This window comes from Pelodiscus sinensis, chromosome 1 (genome assembly GCF_049634645.1).
Source record: "Pelodiscus sinensis isolate JC-2024 chromosome 1, ASM4963464v1, whole genome shotgun sequence".
Taxonomy (NCBI): domain Eukaryota; kingdom Metazoa; phylum Chordata; order Testudines; family Trionychidae; genus Pelodiscus; species Pelodiscus sinensis.
The window spans coordinates 23044450-23069141 of NC_134711.1; the positions used below are offsets into that span (position 1 = coordinate 23044450).

Below are 24692 nucleotides of genomic sequence, written 5' to 3' on the forward strand. Positions count from 1 at the left end.
ATCTCTCTGTCAGCAGAGAGAATCAGTCTAGACACACCCAAAGAGTATGCCTACACAGCAGCATTATTTTGGAATAACTGACATTATTCCAAAATAACATAGTGTATGTCTATACTGCCAGCCTTTATTTTGAAATAATGTCAAGCTGGAGGACTTCTTACTCTGAATGCTGTAACCCTCGTTTCATGAAGAGTAAGGGAAGTTGAAGGAAAAGTGTTCTTCTTTGAACTTCAAGCTGTGTAAACAGCACCCAAAGCAGAAATAAGCTATTTTGACTTAATCTGCACAACTGATGTAGCTCAAGTTGCATAGCTTATTCTGACTTTAGCCCTGCTGTGTAGACAGATGTTTCCAAACTGTATTATTTTATTTTTCTAAAAGTTATTGTTTGGCCTTAACCACTAGCCTTTGTAATTTGGTTTTACATTTTAGCATTAGTCTCAGTATACCGTAATCTGTATGAATCAGGTCCTATTTTCACAACCAGAGGTGAAAGTAAGGAAGTGCGCTCTGGTGCTCAGCTCCAGCAAGAGTTGACTAAGCTGTGGCGAAAACCAATAGGAAGCTATTTAAAGAGCTAGCAAGGACCGGGGTTGCAATAGGATAGTACCTGTAAGAAATTTTAAGTTACTTTCACCACTGTTCATAAGTATCTGTAACACACTTACCATACTGTTGGTGTTACACAAATGAATAGTAAAATACAAAGGAATTAGGCATCAGACCTTAATTCTGTTTTCTAATGCGTCTTTTGATTAATCTGTTCTTCATTTTTACACTTTTATAACCTTTATCATTTTGGCAGCCTGAACAACTTACACACAATCAAAAAAGAACAAAACCTTTAAGCCTAAGCATTTCTGTTTGAAAATGCAGGCACGTGTTTTTCATGCTACTTTATTAATTTTGATGCCAAAAAATACAAATGCATGCAAAACTAATGTAGCTACAGTTTGTTTATACACACACACACACACACACTCACACACACACACTCACACTTAACTTAAATAAGTTCCAGACTTTTCTGCCGAGAGATGTCTAAAACTGCAAACTGCCATAAAAATACAAAAATAAAGTCAGGAGTGATTAGGAAATATACTTGTCAACAAAGGTCTGTTTTAGTTCATCAATAAACCCAGTAATCAGAACAGAACATTTAAAAGCATAGAATTTAGTTCTGTAAAGTCCTGAGTATTTCAACTGCTGTTGAAATTAACATGGAGTGTTCCAAAAGTCCACAGAGGGTGTTGCACTTCTCCCTGGATCAGGACCTATGACCATAAACTTGAGTGTATTCAAGATGACATTACACCAATATGAGATTTCCAGAAGGTTTTCAAAACAGGCTTTGCATGCACATGCTAAAGAATACAGTCAAGGGACTAAGTGTTTAGGTTTGCTTACTTGTTTTAACAACCTACCTTGAACTCCAACAGATGAAAAGTTTGTAGTAAGAAAGTATAGAGAAGAGCTTCCTTTTATACCTTTAAATCCATTACACTAAACTGAATGGCTAATCCTGAAATTGCCAGAGGTTAAAGAATTTTCCAGATTTGTACAAAATATCAGGCCTGATTCTGCATCCCTGCCTCACACCAAGTAATACTTCTGTGAGTAACCCTGCTGATCCCAGTGGTACTATTTGTGTGACTAAGGCCAGGTCTATGGTAAATCCAGAAAGTCGGCTTAAGGTACTCAACTCCAATTGTGTAAATAATGCAGCTAGAGTAGATGGTAAGCCAAGCGTGGCACCTTAAGTACCTTAAGCCAAGCTTGGCACCATCTCCACAGCTGGAGGTTGATGGGTGCAAACACTCCCATTGACATATCTTACTCCTTGATAATTGAGGAGTACCAGCACCAACTGGGGGCTCTCTCAGCATTTGATTCAGGGGGTCCCTACTAGACCCGCTAAATCAAATCCCAGAAGACTGATCTCTAGCACAGTAAGTGTTAACGTGGCCTAAGAAGTTACTCTGTGCAAGGGTTCTGGGATTATCCCCTATGATTGAAATGGAAATTATTTTCAGAAGAAAACATAGCACATAAATCTTATAATTTAAACACCTCCCATTTTCAATTCAATTGATTACTATTTAACATACAATTAGTATCAAATGTGTTTCACATTTTATTTCCGTCTTAGTCTAGAAAAGAAAAAAGACTATTTCTCATTTTTCACTCCACAAAAGTGGAATTCTTAACCCTCGTACCAATATGAAAAAGTTACATTAGATGAGGGTTCACCTTAGCTGAATGCTTCCCTGTTTCTTTATTTTATATTTCTTTTCTGTATTATTGGGCTGTATCAGCCCTGGCTATAAACAAAAGCAACTCAGTTGACTTGCATGGAATTGTGTAAAGACTAAATTTGGGTCATTATCATCTTCCCCTTTATTTATCATCTTGTTAGAAAGTTTTGTACATTGTGTCCTACATTTAAAAATCAGTTTAATGATAGAATCATAGAACTGGAAGGGACCTCAAGTGGTCATCAAGTCCAGTCCCCTGCCCTCACGGCAGAACCAAGCACTGTCTAAATCATCCCTGACAAGTGTCTGTCCAACCTGCTCTTTAATATCTCCAGTGATGGAGATTCCACTACCCGCTTTGGCAATTTATTCTAGTATTTAACCACCCTGACAGTTAGCAAGTTTTTCCTAATATCAACCTAAACCTCCCTTGCTGCAATTTAAGCCCATTGCTTCTTTTCCTATCCTCGGAGGCCCAGGAGAACAATTTTTCTCCCTTCTTCTTATAACACTCTTTTAGATACAGTACTTGAAAAATTCTATCATGTCCCCCTCAGTCTTCTCTTTCTAAACTAAATAAGTCCAATTCTTTCAGTCTTCCCACAAAGGTCATGTTTTCTAGACCTTTTATCATCTTTGTTGCTCTTCTCTGAACTTTCTCCAATTTCTCCATATCTTTCTTGAAATGTGGTGCCCAGAACTGGACACAATACTACAACCGAGGCCTATTCAGCGCAGAGTAGAGCAGAAGAATTACTTTTTGGATCTTGCTCACAACACTCCTGTTAATGCATACCAGAATCATATTTGGTTTTTTTCCAACAGTGTCACAAGGTTGACTCATGTTAAACATGTGGGCCACTATGACCCCTAAATCCCTTTCAGCAGTACTCCTTCCTAGACAATCACTTCCCATTCTGTATGGGTATGTCTAAACTACATGGCTCCGTCGACGGAGCCATGTAGATTTGTTGTTTTGGCAAAGTCAAATGAAGCCGCGATTTAAATGATTGCGGCTTCATTTAAATTTACATGGCTGCCACGCTGAGCCGACAAACAGCTGATCGGCTGTTTGTCTGCTCAGCGTGCTAGTCTGGGTGCTCCCCTACCGACATCAAAGCCCTTTGTCGGCAGCCCCGGTAAACCTTGTCCCATGAGGAATAACGGGGCTGCCGACAAAGGGCTTTGATGTCGGCAGGGGAGCGTCCAGACTAGCGCACTGAGCGGACAAAAAGCCGATCAGCTGTTTGCCGGCTCAGTGCGGCAGCCATGTAAATGTAAATTAAGCCGCGATCATTTAAATTGCGGCTTCATTTGACTTTGCCTATGTGTCTAATCTACATGCCTCTGACGACAGAGGCATGTAGTCTAGACACAGCCTATGTGTAAAACTGATTGTTCCTTCCTAAGGAAGGAACTTTGCATTTGTCCTTATTAAATTTCATCCTATTTACCTCAGACCATTTCTCTAGTTTGTCCAGATAATTTTGAATTTTGACCCTATGCTCCAAAGCACTTGGAACCCCTCCCAGATTGGTATCATCTGCAAACTTAATAATCATGCCAATCAAACTCTCTAAGCCATCATCTAAATCACTGATGAAGATATTGAACAGAACCAGTCCCAAAAAGACCCCTGCGGAATCCCACTTGTTATGCCCTTCCAGCATGATTGTGAATCGTTAGTAAGTACTCTCTGAGAATGAACTTAAAAAACAAAAATTGGTCTGGTAACACTTTACAGACTAACAAAACACGTAGATGGTATCATGAGTTTTCATAGGAACAGCCCACTTCTTCAGATGACCGGATGAGAATGGTTATCCAGCCAATTATGCACCCACTTTATAGTAGCCCAAACTAGGTTGCATTTCCCTAGTTTATTGATAAGAAGGTCACATGAGACTGTGTCAAATGCCTTACTAAAGTCTAGGTATACCATGTCTACCGCTTCTCCCTTATCTACAAGGCTTGATATCCGATCAAAGAAAGCTATCAGATTGGTTTGACATGATTTCTTCTTTACAAATCCATGCTGGCTGTGACCTATTACCTCATTATCTTACAGATGTTTGCAGATGGATTTCTTAATTACTTGTTCCATTATCTTCTCTGGAATAGAAGTTAAAGTGACTGGTCTGTAGTTTCCTGGGTTGTTCTTATTTCCCTCTCTATAGATGGGCACCATATTTGCCCTTTTCTAGTCTTCTGGAATCTCACCCAACTTCCATGATTTTTCAAAGATGATAGCTAAAGGCTCAGATACATCCTCTATCAACATAATGAGATTAAAGAAAAAATATTCCTATGACATAAGTTTAGACTCCTTCTCTGTATTCACATATTAATTCACTTCTGTACACAATCCCATTCATTTCTCACTGCTCCAACATAAATTATTCAATTTGCACCATCTTTCCACCCGTAAATCCATATATGAAGACTGACACTTGCAGATATGTATGGCTGTGTGCATTGGTGTCTACATCTGTCAAGGCTGTTTCCCACTCTGGCAATCTGAGTTAAGAAGGTGGAAGCCCACAAGAGACCTTAAATACTTTGCCTCTATAGGCTTCCAATTACAAAAACTCCCCAAGGCCACAGATTTTCTGCCTTTGGGAAGTAGCTGCCACTATCAAGTGTAAAAACAAAACCCCCTCTTCTTCTGAAATCCAGGAAGAAGCACTTGAACTTTTTTCAGAGGGATACCCCTTAAGCTCTTTTACCACAAGAGAGCTTGAAGAAAACAGAAAACAAACTGCAAATCTCTGATAGGCGATCTCTCAGTCTTAGCCAGAGGTCCATACATGTATGCTACTTTCCAAGACACAAGAATCAAATCATCGCCTTAAAAAAGGTGATTTTTATTAACAAAACAAAAAGATATACTTAATAAAGCATACTTGGTTGCTAGGTGTTACAGAGGAACAGAGAAAAAAACAAAATAAAACAGAGAAACATAATGGGCATGTCTAAACTACATTCCTCTTTCAAAAGAGGAATGAAAATTAGGCAAATCAAAAGTGCAAATTAAACGCGGATTTAAATATCCTGCGCTTCATTTGAATATATGAGACCAAGCGCTTTTTCAAAAAAGGGTTTTTCGAAAGTGAAAGCGCAGTCTAGACACGGTTCTTTTGAAAAAAATCCCTTTTTCGAAAGAACCTGTATGCCTCATTTTTTCAGGAGTACGGGTTCTTTCAAAAAATGTTTTTTTTTCTGAAAGAACCCTCTCTAGACTGTGCTTCCACTTTCAAAAAACTCTATTTCAAAAAAGCGCTTGGACATGAATATACAAATGAAACGCAGGATATTTAAATCCGTGCTTCATTTGCACTTTCTATTTGCCTAATTTACATTCCTCTTTTGAAAGAGGAATGTACTTTACACATAGCCAATATCTCTGGGTGGAGCTTAGATAAGAACATAAGAACGGCCATACTGGGTCACACCAATGGTCCATCTAGCCCAGTATCCTCTGTCAACAGTGGCCAATACGAGATGCCCCAGAGGGAAGGGATCACAACAGGTAATCCTCACATGATCCCTTCCCTATCACCCACTTCCAGAGAAACAGAGGCTAGGAATACCATTCCTACCTATCTTGGCTAATAGCCATTGATGGACCTAACCTCCATGAATCTATCTAGCTCTTTTTGAACCCTGTTAAAGTTCTAGCCTTCACCACATCCTCTGGCAAGGAGTTCTACAGGTTGACTGTGCGCTGAGTGAAGAAAAACTTCTTTTTGTTTGTTTTAAACCTGCTGCCTATTAATTTCATTTGGTGACCCGTAGCTCTTATATTGTGGGAATAAGTAAATAACGTTCCCTTATTCAATTTTTCCACACCAGTCATGATTTTATAGACCTCTATCATACCCCCCCTTAGTCTCCTCTTTTCTAAGATGAAAAGTCCAAGTCTTTTTAATCTCTCTTCATATGGGACTTGTTCCAAACCCCTAAACATTTTTGTTGCCCTTTTCTGAACCTTGTCTGATTCCAATATATCTTTTTTGAGATGAGGCAACCACATCTGTACGCAGTATTCAAGATGTGGGCGTACCATGGTTTTATATAGAGGCAATAAGATCTTTTCTGTCTTATTATCTATCCTTTTTTTAATGACTCCTAACATTCTATTAGTTTTTTTTCACTGCCACTGCTCACTGAGTGGATGTTTCTGAGAACTATCCACAATGACTGCAAGATCTCTCTTGAGTAGCTGTAGCCAAATTAGTCCCCTTAATACGTATATAGAGTTGGGATTATTTTTCCAATAGGCATTACTTTACATTTATTAACATTACATTTCATTTGCCATTTTGTTGCCCAATCACTTAGTTTGGTGAGATCTTTTTGGAAAGGTAGAAGGGAAACCAGCACAATTGAGGTAATGGATTTCAGGAAGGCAGATTTTGATAAGCTCAGAGAACTTGTAGGTAATGTCCCATGGGAAGCAAGACTGAAGGGAAAAACAACTGAGGAGAGTTGGAAGTATTTCAAAGGGACGTTGTTAAGGGCCCAAAAGCAAACAATTCCGCTGTGTAGGAAAGATAGAAAATATGGCAAAAGACCAGCTTGGCTTAACAAGGAGATCTTGCATGATCTCAAAATAAAAAAGGAGTCATATAAAAAATGGAAACTAGGACAACTAACAAAGGATGAATATAGGCAAGCAACACGGGAATGCAGGGGCAAGATTAGAAAGGCAAAGGCACAAAATGAGATCAAACTAGCTACAGGCATAAAGGGAAACAAGAAGACCTTTTATAAATACATTAAAAGCAAGAGGAAGACCAAGGACAGGGTAGGCCCACTGCTTAGTCAGGAGGGAGAAGCAGTAACAGGGAACTTGGATGCTCAATGACTTCTTTGTTTCGGTCTTCACCGAGAAGTCTGGAGGTGTGCCTAACGTAGTGAATACAAGCAGAGAGAGGGTAAGTTTAGAAGATAGGATACACAAAGAACAAGTTAAAAATCACTTAGGAAAGTTAGATGTCAGCAAGTCACCAGGTCCTGATGAAATGCATCCCAGGATACTCAAGGAGCTGATAGAGGAGGTATCTGAGCCTTTAGCTATGATCTTTGAAAAATCATGGCAGACAGGGGAGATTCCAGAAGACTGGAAAAGGGCAAATATTGTGCCCATCTATAAAAAGGGGAATAAGAACAACCCAGGAAACTACAGACCGGTCAGTTTAACGTCTGTCCCAGGGAAGATAATGGAGCAGGTAATTAAGGAAATCATATGCAAACACTTGGAAGGTAATAAAGTGATAGGGAATAGCCAGCATGGGTTTGTGAAGAACAAGTCATGCCAAACTAATCTGATAGCTTTCTTTGATAAGATAACGAGCCTTGTGGATAAGGAAGAAGCGGTGGATGTCATATACCTAGACTTTAGTAAGGCATTTGATACGGTCTCGCATGATATTCTTATTGATAAACTAGGCAAATATAACTTAGATAGGGCCACAATAAGGTGGGTGCATAATTGGCTGGATAACCGTAGTCAGAGAGTTGTTGTTAACGGTTCTAAATCCTGCTGGAAAGGGATAACAAGTGGAGTTCCTCAAGGGTCTGTTTTGGGACCCGTACTGTTCAATATCTTCATCAATGATGTAGATATTGGGATAGAGAGTACGCTTATTAAGTTTGCAGATGATACCAAACTGGGTGGGGTTGCGACTTCTTTGGAGGATAGGGACATAATTCAAAATGACCTTAGCAAGTTAGAGAAATGGTCAGAGGTAAACAGGATGAGGTTTAATAAAGAGAAATGCAAAGTGCTCCACTTAGGAAGGAACAATCAGTTCCATACATACAAGATGGGAAGCGACTGTCTAGGAAGGAGCATGGCGGAAAGGGATCTAGGGGTCATAGTGGACCACAAGTTGAATATGAGTCAACAGTGTGATGCTGTTGCAAAAAAAGCAAATATGATTCTAGGTTGTATCAACAGGTGTGTTGTAAGCAAAACTCGTGAAGTCATTCTGCCGCTCTACTCTGCACTAGTTAGGCCTCAGCTGGAGTACTGTGTCCAGTTCTGGGCACCACATTTCAAGAAAGATGTGGAGAAATTGGAAAGGGTACAGAGAAGAGCGACAAGAATGATTAAAGGTTTAGAGAACATGACCTATGAAGCCAGGCTTCATGAACTGGGCTTGTTTAGTTTGGAAAAAAGAAGATTAAGGGGTTAATAGTGGTTTTCAAATATCTAAAAGGGTGTCACAAGGAGGAAGGCGAAAATTTGTTCCTCTTGGTTTCTGAGGACAGGACAAGGAGTAATGGGCTTAAAGTGCAGCAGGGGAGGTTTAGATTGGACATTAGGAAAAAATTCCTAACTGTCAGGGTGGTCAAATATTGGAATAAATTGCCAAGGGAGGTGGTGGAATCTCCCTCTCTGGAGATATTTAAGAACAGGTTAGATAGACATCTGTCAGGGATGGTGTAGACGGAGCTTGATCCTGCCTTGAGGGCGGGGGGCTGGACTCGATGACCTCTCGAGGTCCCTTCCAGTCCTATTATTCTATGATTCTATGATTGTCTGCTTTGGTCTGAACTGTCTTGAGCAGTTTGGCATCATCTGCAAATTTTGTCACCTTACTGTTTACCCCTTTCTCTAGATTATTTATAAATAAATTGAATAGGATGGGTCCCAGGACAGACTGTTGGGGGACCCCACTAGGTATCTCTCTCCACTCTGAAAACTTACCATTTATTCCTATCCTTTGTCCCTGTCTTTTAACCAGTTATCAATGCACAAAAGGACCTTCCCTCTTATCGCATGACAACTTACTTTACTTAAGAGCCTTTGGTGAGGGACCTTATTAAAGGCTTTCTGGAAATTTAAGTATGCTATATTCACTGCATCCCCCTTGTCCACATGTTTGTTGACCCCCCTCAAGGAACTCTAGCAGATTATCAAGGCATCATTTTCCTTTACAGAAACCATGTTGACTTTCCCCCAACAAATTATATTCATTCATGTGTCTGACAATTTTATTCTTTACTATAGTTTCAACTAATTTGCCTGGTACTAACATTACTTTCCAGTCTGTAATTGTCAGGATCACCTCTAGAGCCCTTTTTAAAAATTGGCATCACATTAGCTATCTTCCAATCATTAGGTGCAGAAGCTGATTTAAAGGATAGGTTATAAACCATAGTTGTTAGTTCCACAATTTCCTAATTGAGTTCTTTCAGAACTCTTGAGTGAATACCATCTGCTCCTGGTGACTTGTTACTGGTTAAGTTTATCAATTTGTTCCAAAACCTCCTCTAATGACACCTCAGTCTGGGACAATTCCTCAGATTTGTCACCTAAAAAGAATGGCTCAGGTTTGGGAATCACCCCAATATCCTTAGCCATGAAGACTGAAGCAAAGAATTCATTTAGCTTCTCCGCTATGACTTTATCATCCAAGGGCCCCGCTGGTTGTTTAGCAGGCTTCCTGCTTCTGATGTACTCAGTAAACATTTTATTATTACTTTTTTGAGTTTTTTCTTATTATGTTTTTACACTTCATTTGACAGTTTATGGTCCTTTCTATTTTCCTCACTAGGATTTGACTCCCACTTTTTAAAATATATTTTTTACATGTCACTGCTTCTATTACCTGGTTGTTAAGCCACGGTGGGTCTCTATTATGGTGCCTTTGAAAAGTTTCCATGCAGCTTGCAGAGATTTTACTTTTGTCACTGTTCCTTTTAATTTCTGTTTAACTTCCTCATTTTTGTGTAGTTCCCCTTTCTGAAATTAAATGCCACATTGTGGGGCCGCTGAGGTGTTTTTCCCACTAAAGGGATGTTAAATTTTATTACATTATGGGCACTATTTCCAAGCAGTCCAGTTATAGTTACCTTTTGAATCAGATCCTGCGCTCCACTTTGGACTAAATCAAGAATAGCCTCTCCCCTTGTGGGTTCCAGAACCAGCTGCTCGAGGAATCAGTCATTTAAGGCAGGGGTGCACAACCTTTTTGCATTCACAACCCCCGAACCCAATAAAAGGGGTCCAGAAAAATGTTCATTGAGCAAAACAAAAAAAAAAAGCACGGCACCTTTAATTGCCGCTCTGCTCCTGCCACTGCCCCCATCCCACTGGCACCAAGCCAGGAAAAATAATACCAGATGGTCCGGATCAAAGTGCTACAACCTCCCTGGAGGACAGCCACCACCCCCAAGGGGATGGTGAGCCACAGGTTGCGCATTGCTGATTTAAGCTTATCAAGAAATTTTATCTCTGCATCCCATCCTGAGGTGATATGTACTGAGTCAATATGAGGATAGTTGAAATCCCCCACTATTATTGAGTTTTTAAATTTGATAACCTCTCTAATCTCTCTTAGCATTTCATAGTCACTATCACTGTCCTGATTAGGTGGTCAATAATATATCCCTACTGCTATATTCTTATTATTGGAGCATGGAATTACTATCCATAGAGATTCTATGGAACATTTTGGCTCATTTAAGATTTTTACTTCATCTGATTCTATATTTTTTTCACATATAGTGCCACTCCTTCACCAGCATGACCTGTCCTTCCGATATATTTTGTACCATGATATGACTATCTCCCATTGATTGTCCTCATTCCACCAAGTTTCCATGATGCCTATTTTATCAGTATCCTCATTTAAAACTAGGCACTCTAGTTCACTCTTTTTACTATTTAGACTTCTAACATTTGTGTATAAGCTCTTTAATAATTTGACACTATTCATCTGTCTACCATTTCCTGATGTATTAGACTCTTTTTCATTTGATTGTGTCTCATCTGATCTGACCCATACTTCCATCCTCTCCTCCTGACTAGAACATAGAGCATCTCTATTAATAGAACCTCCCCTAATAGATGTGTCTGTCCAATCCACGTCTTCCTACGCTCCTGTTGGCTTTTCCCCAGCTTGTAGTTTAACAACTGCTCTACAACCTTTTTAATGTTAAGTGCCAACAGTCTAGTTCCATTTTGGTATAGGTGGAGCCCATCCTTCCTGCATAGGCTCCCCCTATCCCAAAAGTTTCCCCAGTTCCTAATAAATCAAAACCCCTCCTGTCTACACAATCATCTCATCCACGCATTGAGATGGAAGCTCTGCCTGCCTACCTAGCCCTGCGTGTGGAACTGGAAGCATTTCAGAGAACATTACCAGAGGTCCTGGATTTCAATCTCTTTCCTAGCAGCTGAAATTTGGCTTCCAGAAACTCTCTCCTACCTTTCTCTATGTCATTGGTACCTACATGTACCACGACTACCAACTCCTCCTCAGCACTACACATAAGACTATCTACATGTCTAGAGAGATCAGCCACCTTCGCACCACACAGGCAATATATAGTGAATGGGAGGGTGGGGTGTACATGGATTTAGCACAGAGAAATTTAACCAAACAAAACAAATAAAAATTACTTAAATTACAGTATTCTGCTGTAATTGTACAATAAATGTTTTAAGTATACTACATAACAATCATACTTCATTTCTCTATAGAAAAGAAGTGGAAAGATAATTTGAACACAGTGTTTTTTGCAGCAAAACCCAAATATTTTAAATAAGATACTTACAAGACTCAGCTTTTCATGAGAATGTCAAGCATTTACTTTTTCCACAACAAATGACTATATTTAATCTCGTCTTTTACAGAGGTGGGCGTAATCTGGCAGTATAAACATACTTTACATTTTCTTTTTATTACTTTAATAGAGAAGGCTGAATATGTATTGGCTTTGGGGTTTAAAAAAGTTAGTTCTGAGGCAAACACATTTATGATATAATTTCCACACAAGTTCAATCGCTCAGTCTTAGAGACATTTTGCTTCATTTGTACTAAAAAGAGTAAAAAAAGTTTTTCAATTAAATATAATACCCATACCAGTTTGGTTAACAGAATGATAGGACACCATGCTCCACTAACAGCCTTTATAAGAAATTTGCAGAACACAGTGAAATAGATTATTATTTAAGTCTCATATTTATACAGTAGCTCAAAGGACACTAAAACACTCTATTCATTTAAAGTATTGCAAACTACATTCTGGAGCCATTACATCCACCAGTGACATATAGCCATCTCTGGGGAAAATCATGGCAACTGTTTAATTGGAAAAAGTGACACTATAACTAATTAGAGGGAAAGCAATGTAGCCACTCAAAGGTGCAGAAGAAATTGGATTATATTGCATATTATCTCTTTAGTATTGAGTTATTTAAAAAGTGCACCTGATCACCTGAATACCTGAACATTACCTACCTGTTCACCTTGTACTGAAGTTCATACTCTCTTTCTTTAATAGCAGTATATTCATTCTGATATTTAAGAAGTTGCTGTCTCATTCTAGAGACTTCACTGGTAAATCCTTCTGGAAACTGATCAGCTTTTTCTAGTTCCTGTTGCTGCTGTTCTATTTCTATAGTGAAATGTTTGGCATCCTGCAGCAGCTGGATCTCTGATTCCTGTAAGCTGTATTAAATAAAAGCACTAAGGATCATTAAAAAGGCACCAGGAAGAAACTTTGTAATTATGTTATTGTATCTAACATGTTGACCTGTAACAATTAAGATAAAATGGGTATCTCTCTCTTTTTCTCTGTGTTGAGGTTCAGTTATAGAGGACTTGATGTATATTCAAGGTCCATATGACAGACAATGCTAGGTGACAGTAACACTACAGAATGGGACTAGTGTTATAAAACAGACTGGGAAAAACATGATAGGCTGCTTTATTCTGTGGAGTAGTAGTGGTAGAATAGGAGTGTGCATTTATGTTTATTTAAATTTTAGTTTTGTGGGAGCATTTAAGCAAATAGGATTTTGTTTCCCCATGTTCCATTACTTGAGGCCTCAACTTCAGTGGCTATAATCCTATGTGCAATCATGAGGGAGTAGAGAAAGAATGGTCCGACATTTCAGGGTTAAAGAAAGCCTCTGAGCCTAGCTAGCCCCATCCTGCTTTACTTGCAACCAATGCCAGGCCTACAGGGAGAGAAAAGGAAAGAGCCTGGCTCAGTTTGGGGCTGACTAGCAAGGAGGCAGGAGCTTGGTTCAGCAGTCTAAGGGCATGAATCAGAGCCTGTCTGTTCAGCAGCCACGAGAGCAAGTAAGCCCCCACATATACTCCTCTGGGAAAAGAGATACCTACTGAGAAGCTCCAACCAAGGGGGGCCATGCCCCATACTTAAGGACTTGATTAGGGAGTAGCTTGGAGTTCCTGGGCCAGGAGCACAGGTGTAGCAATCTAGCCACTAGGCTAATGAGCCACTGGGGACCCAGCCACAGCAATCCACAGTTAAGTGAAAAGTCGGAGTGGTGATGACTGGTATGTCTGGCTGAAAAAGAACCAGTCTAAAGGAACATCTCTCCACCAGCATCTATTACTGTGGTTTGCTCTTAGCCCCATAAAATAAATTCAACAACAGTGTGGCTATGTCTAAACTAAATTCCTCTTCCAAAAAAGGAATGTAAATGAGCCCAATCAAAAATGCAAATGAAGCGTGAATTTACAAATCTCATGCTTTATTTGCATTATCGCGCGAGAGCGCTTTTTCAAAAAAGGGTTTTTTGAAAAAGAAACCACAGTCTAGATGGGGTTCTTTCGGAAAAAAACCTCTTTTTCGAAAGAACCCGGACTCCTCATTTTTTCAGCAAGATTTGTAAATGAAGCGCGAGATTTGTAAATCCACGCTTCATTTGCATTTTCAATCGAGCTCATTTACATTTCTCTTTTGGAAGAGGAATGTAGTTTAGACATGCCCTGTGGATGCAAACAACAAAGTATTTATTTAACCATCAACAGTTCTAAAACAAGGTAAACCAAGGAAGTTTAAGAACACAGATAAGGTGGGGACCCCATAACAAAAGTTAAGTTATAGAACAGATGATATGCTGCCCGCAACTCAGGTGAGTTCCTTCCCACAGGACAGGACCCAGGTCATGGAAGGAGGATCAGATAACCACTACCATATCCTTCAGCTTGGGGACCCCCATGATGGGACAGATTTGAACTCTGCCTCCAGGTAAAATTGACAAATGAGGAGTGGACCTCTGGACCAAGAGATATTGGCTGTATTCCAGGAATGTCTGGCATACTCTCCCTCCCTGCAATGTTTGTTTGTCCTCTGGTAAAAGGGTGGTAGCTGGTAAAACACCCATTGTGTGCAGCTAAGATCACTCTTCTGAAACCAGATCAATATGTGTGGTGCTGGGCATACACCTCTAAGCAAGCTGAAGAGCTGAAATGACTAGTGCACTTTCTAGAGGTTGCGCCGGCAGTACCTTCAAACTCAGCCACCCAGAAGGGCAGCCTCTCAGATCTGGCAAGGCAGCCATTAAATACCCAGTGGTTTCTGGGCAGAATTTAAGTCTCGTGCTACCTGCTTTCCCGCTGAAAGTCAAATACAGCACCAGAGTGTTCTCAGGAGGGAAAGGGGAAGGGGCAGTCAATATGGAGCCTAGACTGTTATTTGGACATTTCAAAAATGGTGCACCTATGTTGTGAAGTACCAGGTTTTCCCCCTACAATGACATCTTATGTTACTGGAGATTTTGCAAACCAGCAAAGGGATTTGGCTCTTAGCAGAGAGATTGCAATTTGTGTAGCTTATTTCAAGTTAAGCCCTGCAGTGTAGATGCACCCTGAGAGAAAGATAAAGGCCAGGTATTAGGGTGATACCTGGCCTATTAGAGTCAAGAGAAAAACTCCAATTTATCTAAGCCTACAGCTATACTGTAGCCTTCTTCTAGAAAAGCTTATGCAAATGAAGTGCAGCGTGAACTATTGCTGCATTTCATTGGCATAATTAATTAGCAGCCGCTTTTGCACAAAAAGGAGCTGTGTAGATGACTCCGTTTTGTGCAAAAAACCCCTCTTGCGCAAGAGCCGTTCTTCATTTTTTCAGGAAGAACAGCTCTTGCACAAGAGGGGTTTTTTGTACAAAAAGGAGCCGTCTACACAGCTCCTTTTTGAGCAAAAGCCTCTTGCGCAAAAGAGGTTGCTAATTAATAATGCAAATGAAGCACAGCGATATTCCATGCCGCGCTTCATTTGCATAAGCTTTTCCGGAAGAAGGCTACAGTGCAGCCGTAACCTAAGGGTGCCTCTACACTATAGGGCTCAACTCAAAATATACTACGCAAATTGAGCTACATCAATTCCGTATCTTATGTTGAAATAGCTTATTTCGAAATAGGGAGCATCTACACAGCACTTATTTCAAAATAGAGCACTCTTCCTCCAACCTCCTTTATTCCTCGTACAATGAGGGTTACAGGAGTCGGAGTAAGAAGTCCTCCAGCTTGACAGTATTTTGACACTATTTCAAAATAACTGCCTGCTGTGTAGATATGGACTAAATTATTTCAGAATTTCAAAATAGTGTTGTAATGTTAGATGTACCATAAGATGAACTCTGATCCTACTATGTATTGCTTGTCCCTCCAGCCTAATCTTCTTCTAGGAGGCCAGTGCAATGATGGATATTAATCATAATCTGCAGATTTATTCTGTTCAATGTGAATATCCCTTCCACGACTTCACCAATGACGAACTGCCTAACTTTGCTTGCATTGTTAATATCTGGCTGTATATACTTACACAATGTCTTGTAATAAATCCAATAATATAGCAGGCTTTGTTAGGTGTAATTCTTAAATAGTTGATATTTAAGAGTAAGACTATTCTTAATATGTATTGGCTATTATGGAATAGTCACAATGATAAATGAATCACAAGACCTTCATGTTATGCAATGTATAGCACTGAAATCTTTGTTAAATATGAATTATTGTGCATGGTTTCTGAAATTTAATTTTACCAAATTAATTTTACATTATACTAAAAGCAGGTCAACTGCATTGAAATTTTCTATTCTTTTAGTCAAATTCAAAGGTCAAAATTGGTTTTCAGGTTCACAAAAGTTCAAAAATAATCAAAGCACTACTAGTTATCTTTTGCTAATGAAAAATAAATTAATGCCTTCCTTCTAAAAAGAAAGAGGAATTTGGAATCTCCCAGATGGAAAATTTATACAACTCATTTTAGCTCAGACAATTTTGGAATACCAAACTGAAGCAACTCATTACATAATAAAAAATATTAAAACAGCCAAAAATAGGAATTCAAATTACACAGATCTAGTGTAAAAACATAACATTAAACTGGCCGTATAGCACAGACATAGCTGAAGTGGCATAGGGGGAAAAGTTCAATTTATTTGTTTCACAGCAAGGTAGGTAACCACTTCCTATTCTAAGAACATATGAAAACCACATACTTTAACAGGAACTAAGAATGTGCTCTGAAACAGGAACTACATCTGTAGTGCATGGATAAGTTATATTTTAGTTTTTAAAGGGTGAAATGCACTGCAGTGTAAAGGGCTTATGGATGGCCCTACATACCAACCTGAATCCTGTTTAAACTCTACTAAAAAGGTCTTTCTGTTTTGAGAAGAAATATTGTTGGTCCCAGTGGTATTCCCCATTTTAAGGACAGAGTACTTCTCTCAAGTTAATGCAATCTTTCAAAGAGGAACTTTTAAAATAGTAAGACAGAAATTACAGTCAAATCAAAAGTGAATCTAGTAGAGTATGTTGTTCCTAACAGCAGGTTGTACCCAATGCTTTAAGGGAAGCTGCAAGAAATCAAGCAGTGGACAATTATGGAATAACCTAATGGTATTTGTTTTACACGTTGAAGCTCAGTTTGTTATAATCTTATCTAAGGTAACTGAGAATGTTCCCCCTTCATAAAATTCACTCCCATACAGAAGGTCAACACAGGCCTAGACATCATTTAAGTCCTGCAGAAGCTCAAATAAAACAATAATAGGGTAAAAACTGATACAAAGGTACTATTGTAGAGGCTCAGTAATGTCCTTATCCTCCTTAATTGTGTCCTTTAAACTCTATGGCTGTGTCTAAACTGGCATGATTTTGTGCAAATACTTTTAACGGAAAAGTTTTTCCGTTAAAAGTATTTACGCAAGAGAGCATCTATACTAGCATGTGCCTTTGCACAAAAGATTTGCTTTTGCACAAACGCATCAGTGCCAGTAGAGACGCTCTCTTGCGCAAGAAAGCTCCGATAGCCATTTTACCCATCGGGCTTTCTTGTGCAAGAAATTAACTTGGCTGTCTGCACTGGCCCTCTTGCGCAAGAATACTTGCGCAAGAAGGCTTATCCCTGAGCGGGAGTGTCAGAGTATTTGCGCAAGAACCACTGATTTTGTACAGTAGAAAGTCAGTGTCCTTGCGCAAATACTCGCGGCAAGTGTAGACAGGCAGCAAGATTTTGCGCAAAAGCAATAGCTTTTGCACAAAATCTTGCCAGTCTAGACGCACCCTATTAGCTCAGGTTTTTTACTTCAGATGAACCAAAATAATTGCTTATTCTCTGTTTTTAGTATCTTTGGCTTCTTGCTCTACAAATGTGCTCTCAGGCATTTTAATTTGTAGTAAATTGTAGCTTATGCACTTCTATTGCCATCACTGCTACATCTACACTGTGGAACTATTCGGGATACCTGAAGTATCCCTAAATAGCTATTTAGTGTCTTTAAAGCAGCCTGTTATTTCAAAATAGATTTCAAAATAACAGGCATGGTTAAGGGACATTTTGGAATAGTGCTCTATTTTGAAATTGCCAAATTTAAAAATAAGCTATTTTGAGATAAGGGTGCAGTGTAGACACATCCTGGCTGTGTCTACACTGGGCCACTTATTCTGGAAAATCATCCGCTTTTCCGGAATAAGCTGCGAGCTGTCTACACTGGCCCTTGAATTTCCGGAAAAGCAACGATGCTCTACTGTACAAAATCAGCCGCTATTCCGGAAAAACTATTCTGCTCCCGCTCGGGCATAAGTCCTTATTCCGGAACACTGTTCCGGAAAAGGGCCAGTGTAGACAGCCCAGTAGTCTTTTCTGGAAAAAAGCTCCGATCGCGAAAATGGCGATCGGGGCTCTTTTCCAGAAAAGCGCGTCTACATTGGCCACAGACGCTTTTCTGGAAAAAGGGCTTTTCCGGAAAAGCAGCCTGCCAATGTAGATGCTCCTTTTCCGGAAAAACTGAAAACGGAATAGTATTCCGTTTTAAGCAGTTCCGGAAATTCATGCCCGTGTAGACACAGCCCCTGTGTTTAGACTTCCATTTTCTGAAAGATATTTGCTTGGCTTAAATTATCTCTTAAATCTTGCCATTTAAGGATACTTGTTTTTTTCTTGCCTTCCTACTTTCTTTTTTAAGCATAGTCAATGTAAGCAGGTCTTTGAACAATGTATAGAACCTTGTGCAGTTCATCTGTACTGGGAGATTTTTACTTTAAGCATGTAATGATTTGGTTAATGAAACAATTCCAAAAAAAAAAAGGAATTATGACCTTGGCTAATGTCTAGGATCAAGTATTCACAATGAAACAAGAACTAATATACTGAAGAATCTGCAAGTACTGTACCTTATCACAGTCTCGTGCAGAGTGGTGTACTTTGCCTTCAGCTCAGCAACTCTGGTGCCTGGGAGTTTTCCAGCAGAATATAGCTAGAAAAGGGGAAAAGATAATTATGAAATCCATAACACACAAACATTTTTATTTATATTTAGACTTTTATAATTAGTGTTGGCAGACTTTTCTTCAGTTCTTGGTAACATATCAAATAAAAATAAACACATGAAAGATGTTGGTTATTTAAAGATTTGTAATAGAAATAAAGAGTATAAAGAACACAACTCCTGTGGATGGGGCAGTGCACAGAGCCAATTGGCCATGCCTTTGCATAGGAGCTGAAGAGGGCCAATGCTGTTGTGTCCAGGACTTGTTTGAGATAAGTGCTACCCAAAGCCTGCCCCTCTGAGCCTCCCTATGCCCAAACCACCTGTCCCAGCCTTGATGCCCCTCTTACCCTAAAACCCTTTGGGTATGTCTACACTGCCACCCTAGTTCAAACTAGAGTGGCTAATATAGGCATTCGAACTTGCAAATGAAGCCCGGGATTTAAATATCCCGGGCTTCATTTGCATGTTCCCGGGCGAACGTCATTTTTAAATGTCCGTAGTTTGAACTACCTGCCCGCGGCTACACACGGCGTAACAGTAGTTTGGAATAGGAAGCCTAATCCGAACTACCTACTCCGTGCCGGAGTCCGAACTAGCGGGGCTTTAAAAATGGCGGTGCCCGGCAAGATGCAAATGAAGTCCGGGAAATTCAAATCCCGGGCTTCATTTGCAACTTCGGTTGCCTACATTAACCACCCTAGTTCGAACTGGGGACTAGCAGTCTATAAGGGTACCGCACTTGCAAATGAACCCTGGGATTTGAATTTCCCGGGCTTCATTTGCATAAGCCGGCCGGCGCCATTTTTAAATGCCGGCTTGTTCGAACCCCGTGCCGCACGGCTACACGCGGCACGGGCTAGATAGTTCGAACTAGCAAGCCATTCCGAACTATCTGTGGAACCTCGTGGAATGGAGGGTATGTCTACACTAGCCCCCTAGTTTGAACTAGGGAGGCTAATGTAGGCATTCGAAGTTGCAAATGAAGCCCGGGATTTAAATATCCTGGGCTTTATTTCCATCTTCCCGTCCGGGTGCCATTTTTAAATCCCCCTAGTCCAAACTAACATTTGAATGCCGCATGTAGCTGCGGGCAGTTAACTCGAACTAAATCCTTAGTTCGAGTTAACTGTTACACCTTGTGGAATGACTGCTGCATGTAGCTGCGGGCAGTTAGTTCGGACTAGGGGGATTTAAAAATGGTGCCCGGACGGGAAGATGCAAATAAAGCCCGGGATATTTAAATCCCGGGCTTCCTTTGCAACTTCGAATGCCTACATTAGCCTCCCTAGTTTGAACTAGGGAGCTAGTGTAGACATACCCCCATGTGCAATAGGACTCCTTGTCGCTTCTGCAGATCCAGACTAACACGGCTACCCCTCTGATACTATCTAGGTTTTGTAAGTTTATCCAGAATGTTGGTGTGTGCGCTTTTTAGAAAGTATGCCTTGCTGTGCTGCAATCCCGCTTTTATGCTGTATCAGCCATTTCGAATCCAGTACATTTTCTGAATGTTTTCTGAAATCAGTAAAGTAATATTACCAATTTCTCATTTTGTGTACAACAGTACTAAATTTTAAAAACAGTACAATTATATTGATTTAGAATTGACGCAAGATAAGACTCAGGCCCAATAAATATTTAAATAAAAACATGTAAGTATCAGCATATTCCATTTCTTGGGTTTTTGGACCCCAGATCCCGCCGGAAGAATCATAAATACATGACATCTCTAAACTGTAATAATAAAATATTTATAAATCTTTATTCCTGAAGAATAGCATTATATTTATATTTTTAACTTCTGCAAGCTAAATTGGAATTAGGATTTATAAATATTTGCATTTTCACCTTGGTTTCTAGAAGTTTGGAAAAGATGAGTCACACTGAAGTCATATTTTCCTATGAGATGTTGTAGACATTTTTTTAGATTCAACTTTGTCTCCACTTAAATAAAGGTGTGCTTTTAATGTGAGATTACTAACATAAGTTAGCTATTTTACTGTTAAATTCTACTGAAGTCAAGGCACAGCAGATTCACAGTTAGGCTAAATGAATGACAGGCTGGGGTTGTGTTAACCTCATTTATCTACCTAGTGGTAAAAATTACAGTACTTTGTCTCCACTAGGATTTTACAGTGAGATGTGCATACCACTATCAAATAATCACAAACATACACACACACACGCAAACTTTAGAAGACACAGTAGAAACTGTATTATCCAGCCCTGTACCAGCCAGAAAGCTCTATAAACCGGCATTTCTAATCTTCATGGAAAGTCTGGGTTATAGTCCAGTTGATGTCAGGTTGGCAGATTCCCTGCATGACTCTTTGTGGCTCCCAGGAAGTGGCAAAACATCCCTGCAGGTCCACCTAGCCCAGTAGCCTGTCTGCTGAGAGTGGCCAGCACCAGGTGCCCCAGAGGAGTTGGACCGAAGACAATGATCAAGCGATTTGTCCTTTTCCAGCCTCTGACAAACAGAGGCCAGGGACACCATTTCTATCCCATAGCCTTTTATGGACCTAACCTCCATGAAATTATCTAGCTTCTCTTTAAACTCTGTTATAGTCCTAGTCTTCACAGCCTCCTCTGGCAACGAATTCCACAGGCTGACTATGTGCCATGTGAAGAAGAACTTTCTTTTATTAGTTTTAAATCTGCTACCCATTAACTTCATTTGGTGTCCTCTAGTTCTTCTATTATGGGAACTAATAAATAACTTTTCTTTATTCACCTTCTCCACACCACTCATGATTTTATATACCTCTATCATATCCCCCCTTAGTCTCCTCTTTTCTAAACTGAAAAGTCCCAATCGCTTTAACCTCTCTTCATATGGGACCCGTTCCAAACCCCTAATCATTTTAGTTGCCCTTTTCTGAACCCTTTCTAAGGCCAAAATATCTTTTTTGAGGTGAGGAGACTACATCTGTACACAGTATTCAAGATGTGGGCATATCATAATTTTATACAGGGGCAGTAAGATATTCTGGGTCTTATTTTCTATCCCTTTCTTAATAATTCCTAATATCCTATTTGCCTTTTTGACCGCTGTTGCACACTGTGTAGAAGTTTTCAGAGAACTATCCACAATAACTCTAAGATCTCTTTTCTGATTTGTCAAAGCCAAATTAGCCCCCATCATACTGTACGTATAGTTGGGGTTATTTTTTCCAACGTGCATTACTTTACACTTATCCACCTTAAACTTCATTTTCCATTTTGTTGCCCAATCAGTTTGGTGAGATCTTTTTGAAGGTCTTCACAGTCTGCTTCTGTCTTGACTATCTTAAACAGTTTAGTATCATCCGCAAACTTTACTACCTCACTGCTTACCCCTTTCTCCAGATCATTTATGAATAAGTTGAACAGGATTGGTCCCAGGTCTGACCCTTGGGGGACACCACTAGTTACCCCTCTCCAATTCTGAAAATTTACCATTTATTCCTACCCTTTGTTTCCTGTCTTTTAACCAGTTCTCAATGCATGAAAGGACCTTCCCCCTTATCCCATGACAATGTAATTTACAGAAGGCTTTCTGAAAATCTAAGTATACTATATCTACTGGATCCCCCTTGTCCACGTTTGTTAACCCCTTCAAAGAACTCTAATAGATTAGTAAGACATGATTTCCCTTACAGAAACCATGTTGACTTTTGTCTAACAAATTATGTTCTTCTAAGTACCTGACAATTTTATTCTTTACTATTGTTTCGACTAATTTGCCCGGTACTGAAGTTAGACTTACCGGTCTGTAATTGCCAGGATTGCCTCTAGTGCTCTTTTTAAATATTTGTGTCACGTTAGCTACCTTCTAGTCATTAGGTATGGAAGCCGATTTAAAGGATAGGTTACAAACCACAGATAATAGTTCAGCAATTTCCCATTTGAGTTCTTTTAGAACCCTTGGATGAATGCCATACAGTCCCGGTGATTTGTTACCATTAAGTTTTTCTGTTTGTTCCAAAACCTTCTCTAATGACACTTCAATCCAGGACAGCTCCTCAGATCCATCACCCGCAAAGGATGGTGCAGATTTGGGAATCTCCCTAACATCCTCAGCCATGAAGACTGAAGCAAAGAAATCATTTAGTTTCTCTGCAATGGCTATATCGTCCTTGATTGCTCCTTTTATATCTCGATTGTCTAGGGGGGGGACACTGATTTTTTATCAGGTTTCCTGCTTCTAATGTACTTAAAAAACATTTTGCTATTTCTTTTGGAGTTTTTGGATAGCTGTTCCTCAAAATCTTTTTTTTGCTTTTCTTATTACATTTTTACACTTGATTTGACAGTGTTTATGTTCCTTTCTATTTATCTCACTAGGATTGAACTTCCATTTCTTGAAAGATGCCTTTTTGTCCCTCACTGCTTCTTTTACATGGTGGTTAAGCCACATTGACTCTTTCTTAGGTTTCTTACTATGTTTTTTTAATTTGGGGTATACATTTAAGTTGGGCCTCTATTATGGTGTCTTTAAAAAGTTTCCATGCAGCTTGCAGGGATTTGACTGTGCCTTTTAAGGGTAAATGAAAACTTGGTATGCTATTAACTATTTACAGATCTGAGGTAAGGAGAAACCCTGAGGGAGACATGGAGTTCTGTCCACGACCGAGGGCAGTTGGAAGGAACTGGGAGGGGGCCGGACCACACACAACAGATCAAAGGTGCAAACGGCGCGAGCCGCTGCTTGCGCATGTGCAGTCCGGCGGAGCACGGCTATGCAAGTCTCCGATCCGTGGTCCCGGGACGCGCCCAACACCATGAGTGGAGCACCCATGGGGACCATTTGAAGAAGAAGGAAGCAGATACCTTAGGGAGAAACCTAGGATATAGTCTAAGGACTACCTTGTCTTTGTGAAAAGTTGTGTAGTTGGGTTCACCATGAGGCTTCTCAACTTGCTTAAGTGACTGCCACTAGAAAGGCTACGTTCTTTGATAAATGGAGCAATGAACAGGTCGCTAGTGGCTCAAAGAGCTTGCTTGTAGCACTAAATTGAGGTCCCATGCTGGGGCCAGAGGTTTTATATAAGGGTACGTGTTCCAAATTCCCTTAATAAAGCGCTTGGTGCTGGGATGGGCAAAGATGGAATGCCCACTGACTGATGTATGAAAGGTGGTTATTGTAGCTAGATGTACCTTTATGAAACTAAGGGTGCGTCTACACTGCACCGTTATTTTGGAATAATTAGCATTATTCCGAAATAACAATGCGAGTGTCTACATAGCAATTCCATTATTTCAAAATAATATCAAAATAACAGGCAGCTTATTCCAACTTCTGTAAATCTCTCTCCCCATCCAATAGGGATCAGGGAGAGAGCATCTTGGGAGAAGGCCTTCAAAAGGTTGGATAGATTAGGTAACTGTCTGAATTTCCTGGGTGCTGCTCTGGATCTTTGGCATTCACCCATCAACTGAGGTTTTCTTTCTTATTAGAATCTTCTAAATAAGTCACTGGGGCCTGACCATTTCTTCATGTATGCAGCAGAATAATAATTGCCAAAGCAATTTACAATAATGCTGTATTATTTGTATAGACAGGGAAACCAAGTCATAAAAAAGTTAAGTAGCTGGCCAAAGGTCATGCAGGAAGTCAGTGACAGAGCTGGAAACAGGAACCAAGGGATTCAATAATTCCCATTCATGTCTCTCCTGGCATGTCTACACTGCAGCATTATTTTGAAATAACAAGGTGAGCGTTCACACAGCAAGCCCATTATTTTTAAATTATTTTTAAATAACAGGCTTCTTACTCCAAAATAGTAGACCCTCATGATGAGGAATAACAAGCCTATTTCAAAATTGCTATTTCGAAACAGAGTGAGTATGGATGGCACAGCTGTGCTTATTTCAAAATAATTGGCCTCCAGGGATTCTCACAGC

The 24692-nt window shown here is 39.8% G+C and overlaps 2 protein-coding genes across 2 annotated transcripts in view; one reads left to right on the forward strand and one right to left on the reverse strand.

Annotated features, from left to right (window-relative positions):
• GSAP (gamma-secretase activating protein) overlaps window positions 1–14924 on the forward strand; it is a 151539-nt gene extending 136615 nt beyond the window's left edge. Inside the window, exon 30 of the transcript XR_012903342.1 lies at window positions 14176–14924. The gene's annotated coding sequence lies outside the window, so the exon portion shown is untranslated. The remainder of the gene's footprint in view (window positions 1–14175) is intronic.
• The window catches only part of CCDC146 (coiled-coil domain containing 146), a 164842-nt gene that overhangs the window by 67616 nt on the left and 72534 nt on the right, over window positions 1–24692 (reverse strand). The window contains exons 3-4 of the mRNA XM_075926722.1: window positions 18709–18791; window positions 12512–12721 (exon numbers count right to left, since the gene is read on the reverse strand). Coding sequence (XP_075782837.1) covers window positions 12512–12721; window positions 18709–18791 — 293 coding nt within the window. The remainder of the gene's footprint in view (window positions 1–12511; window positions 12722–18708; window positions 18792–24692) is intronic.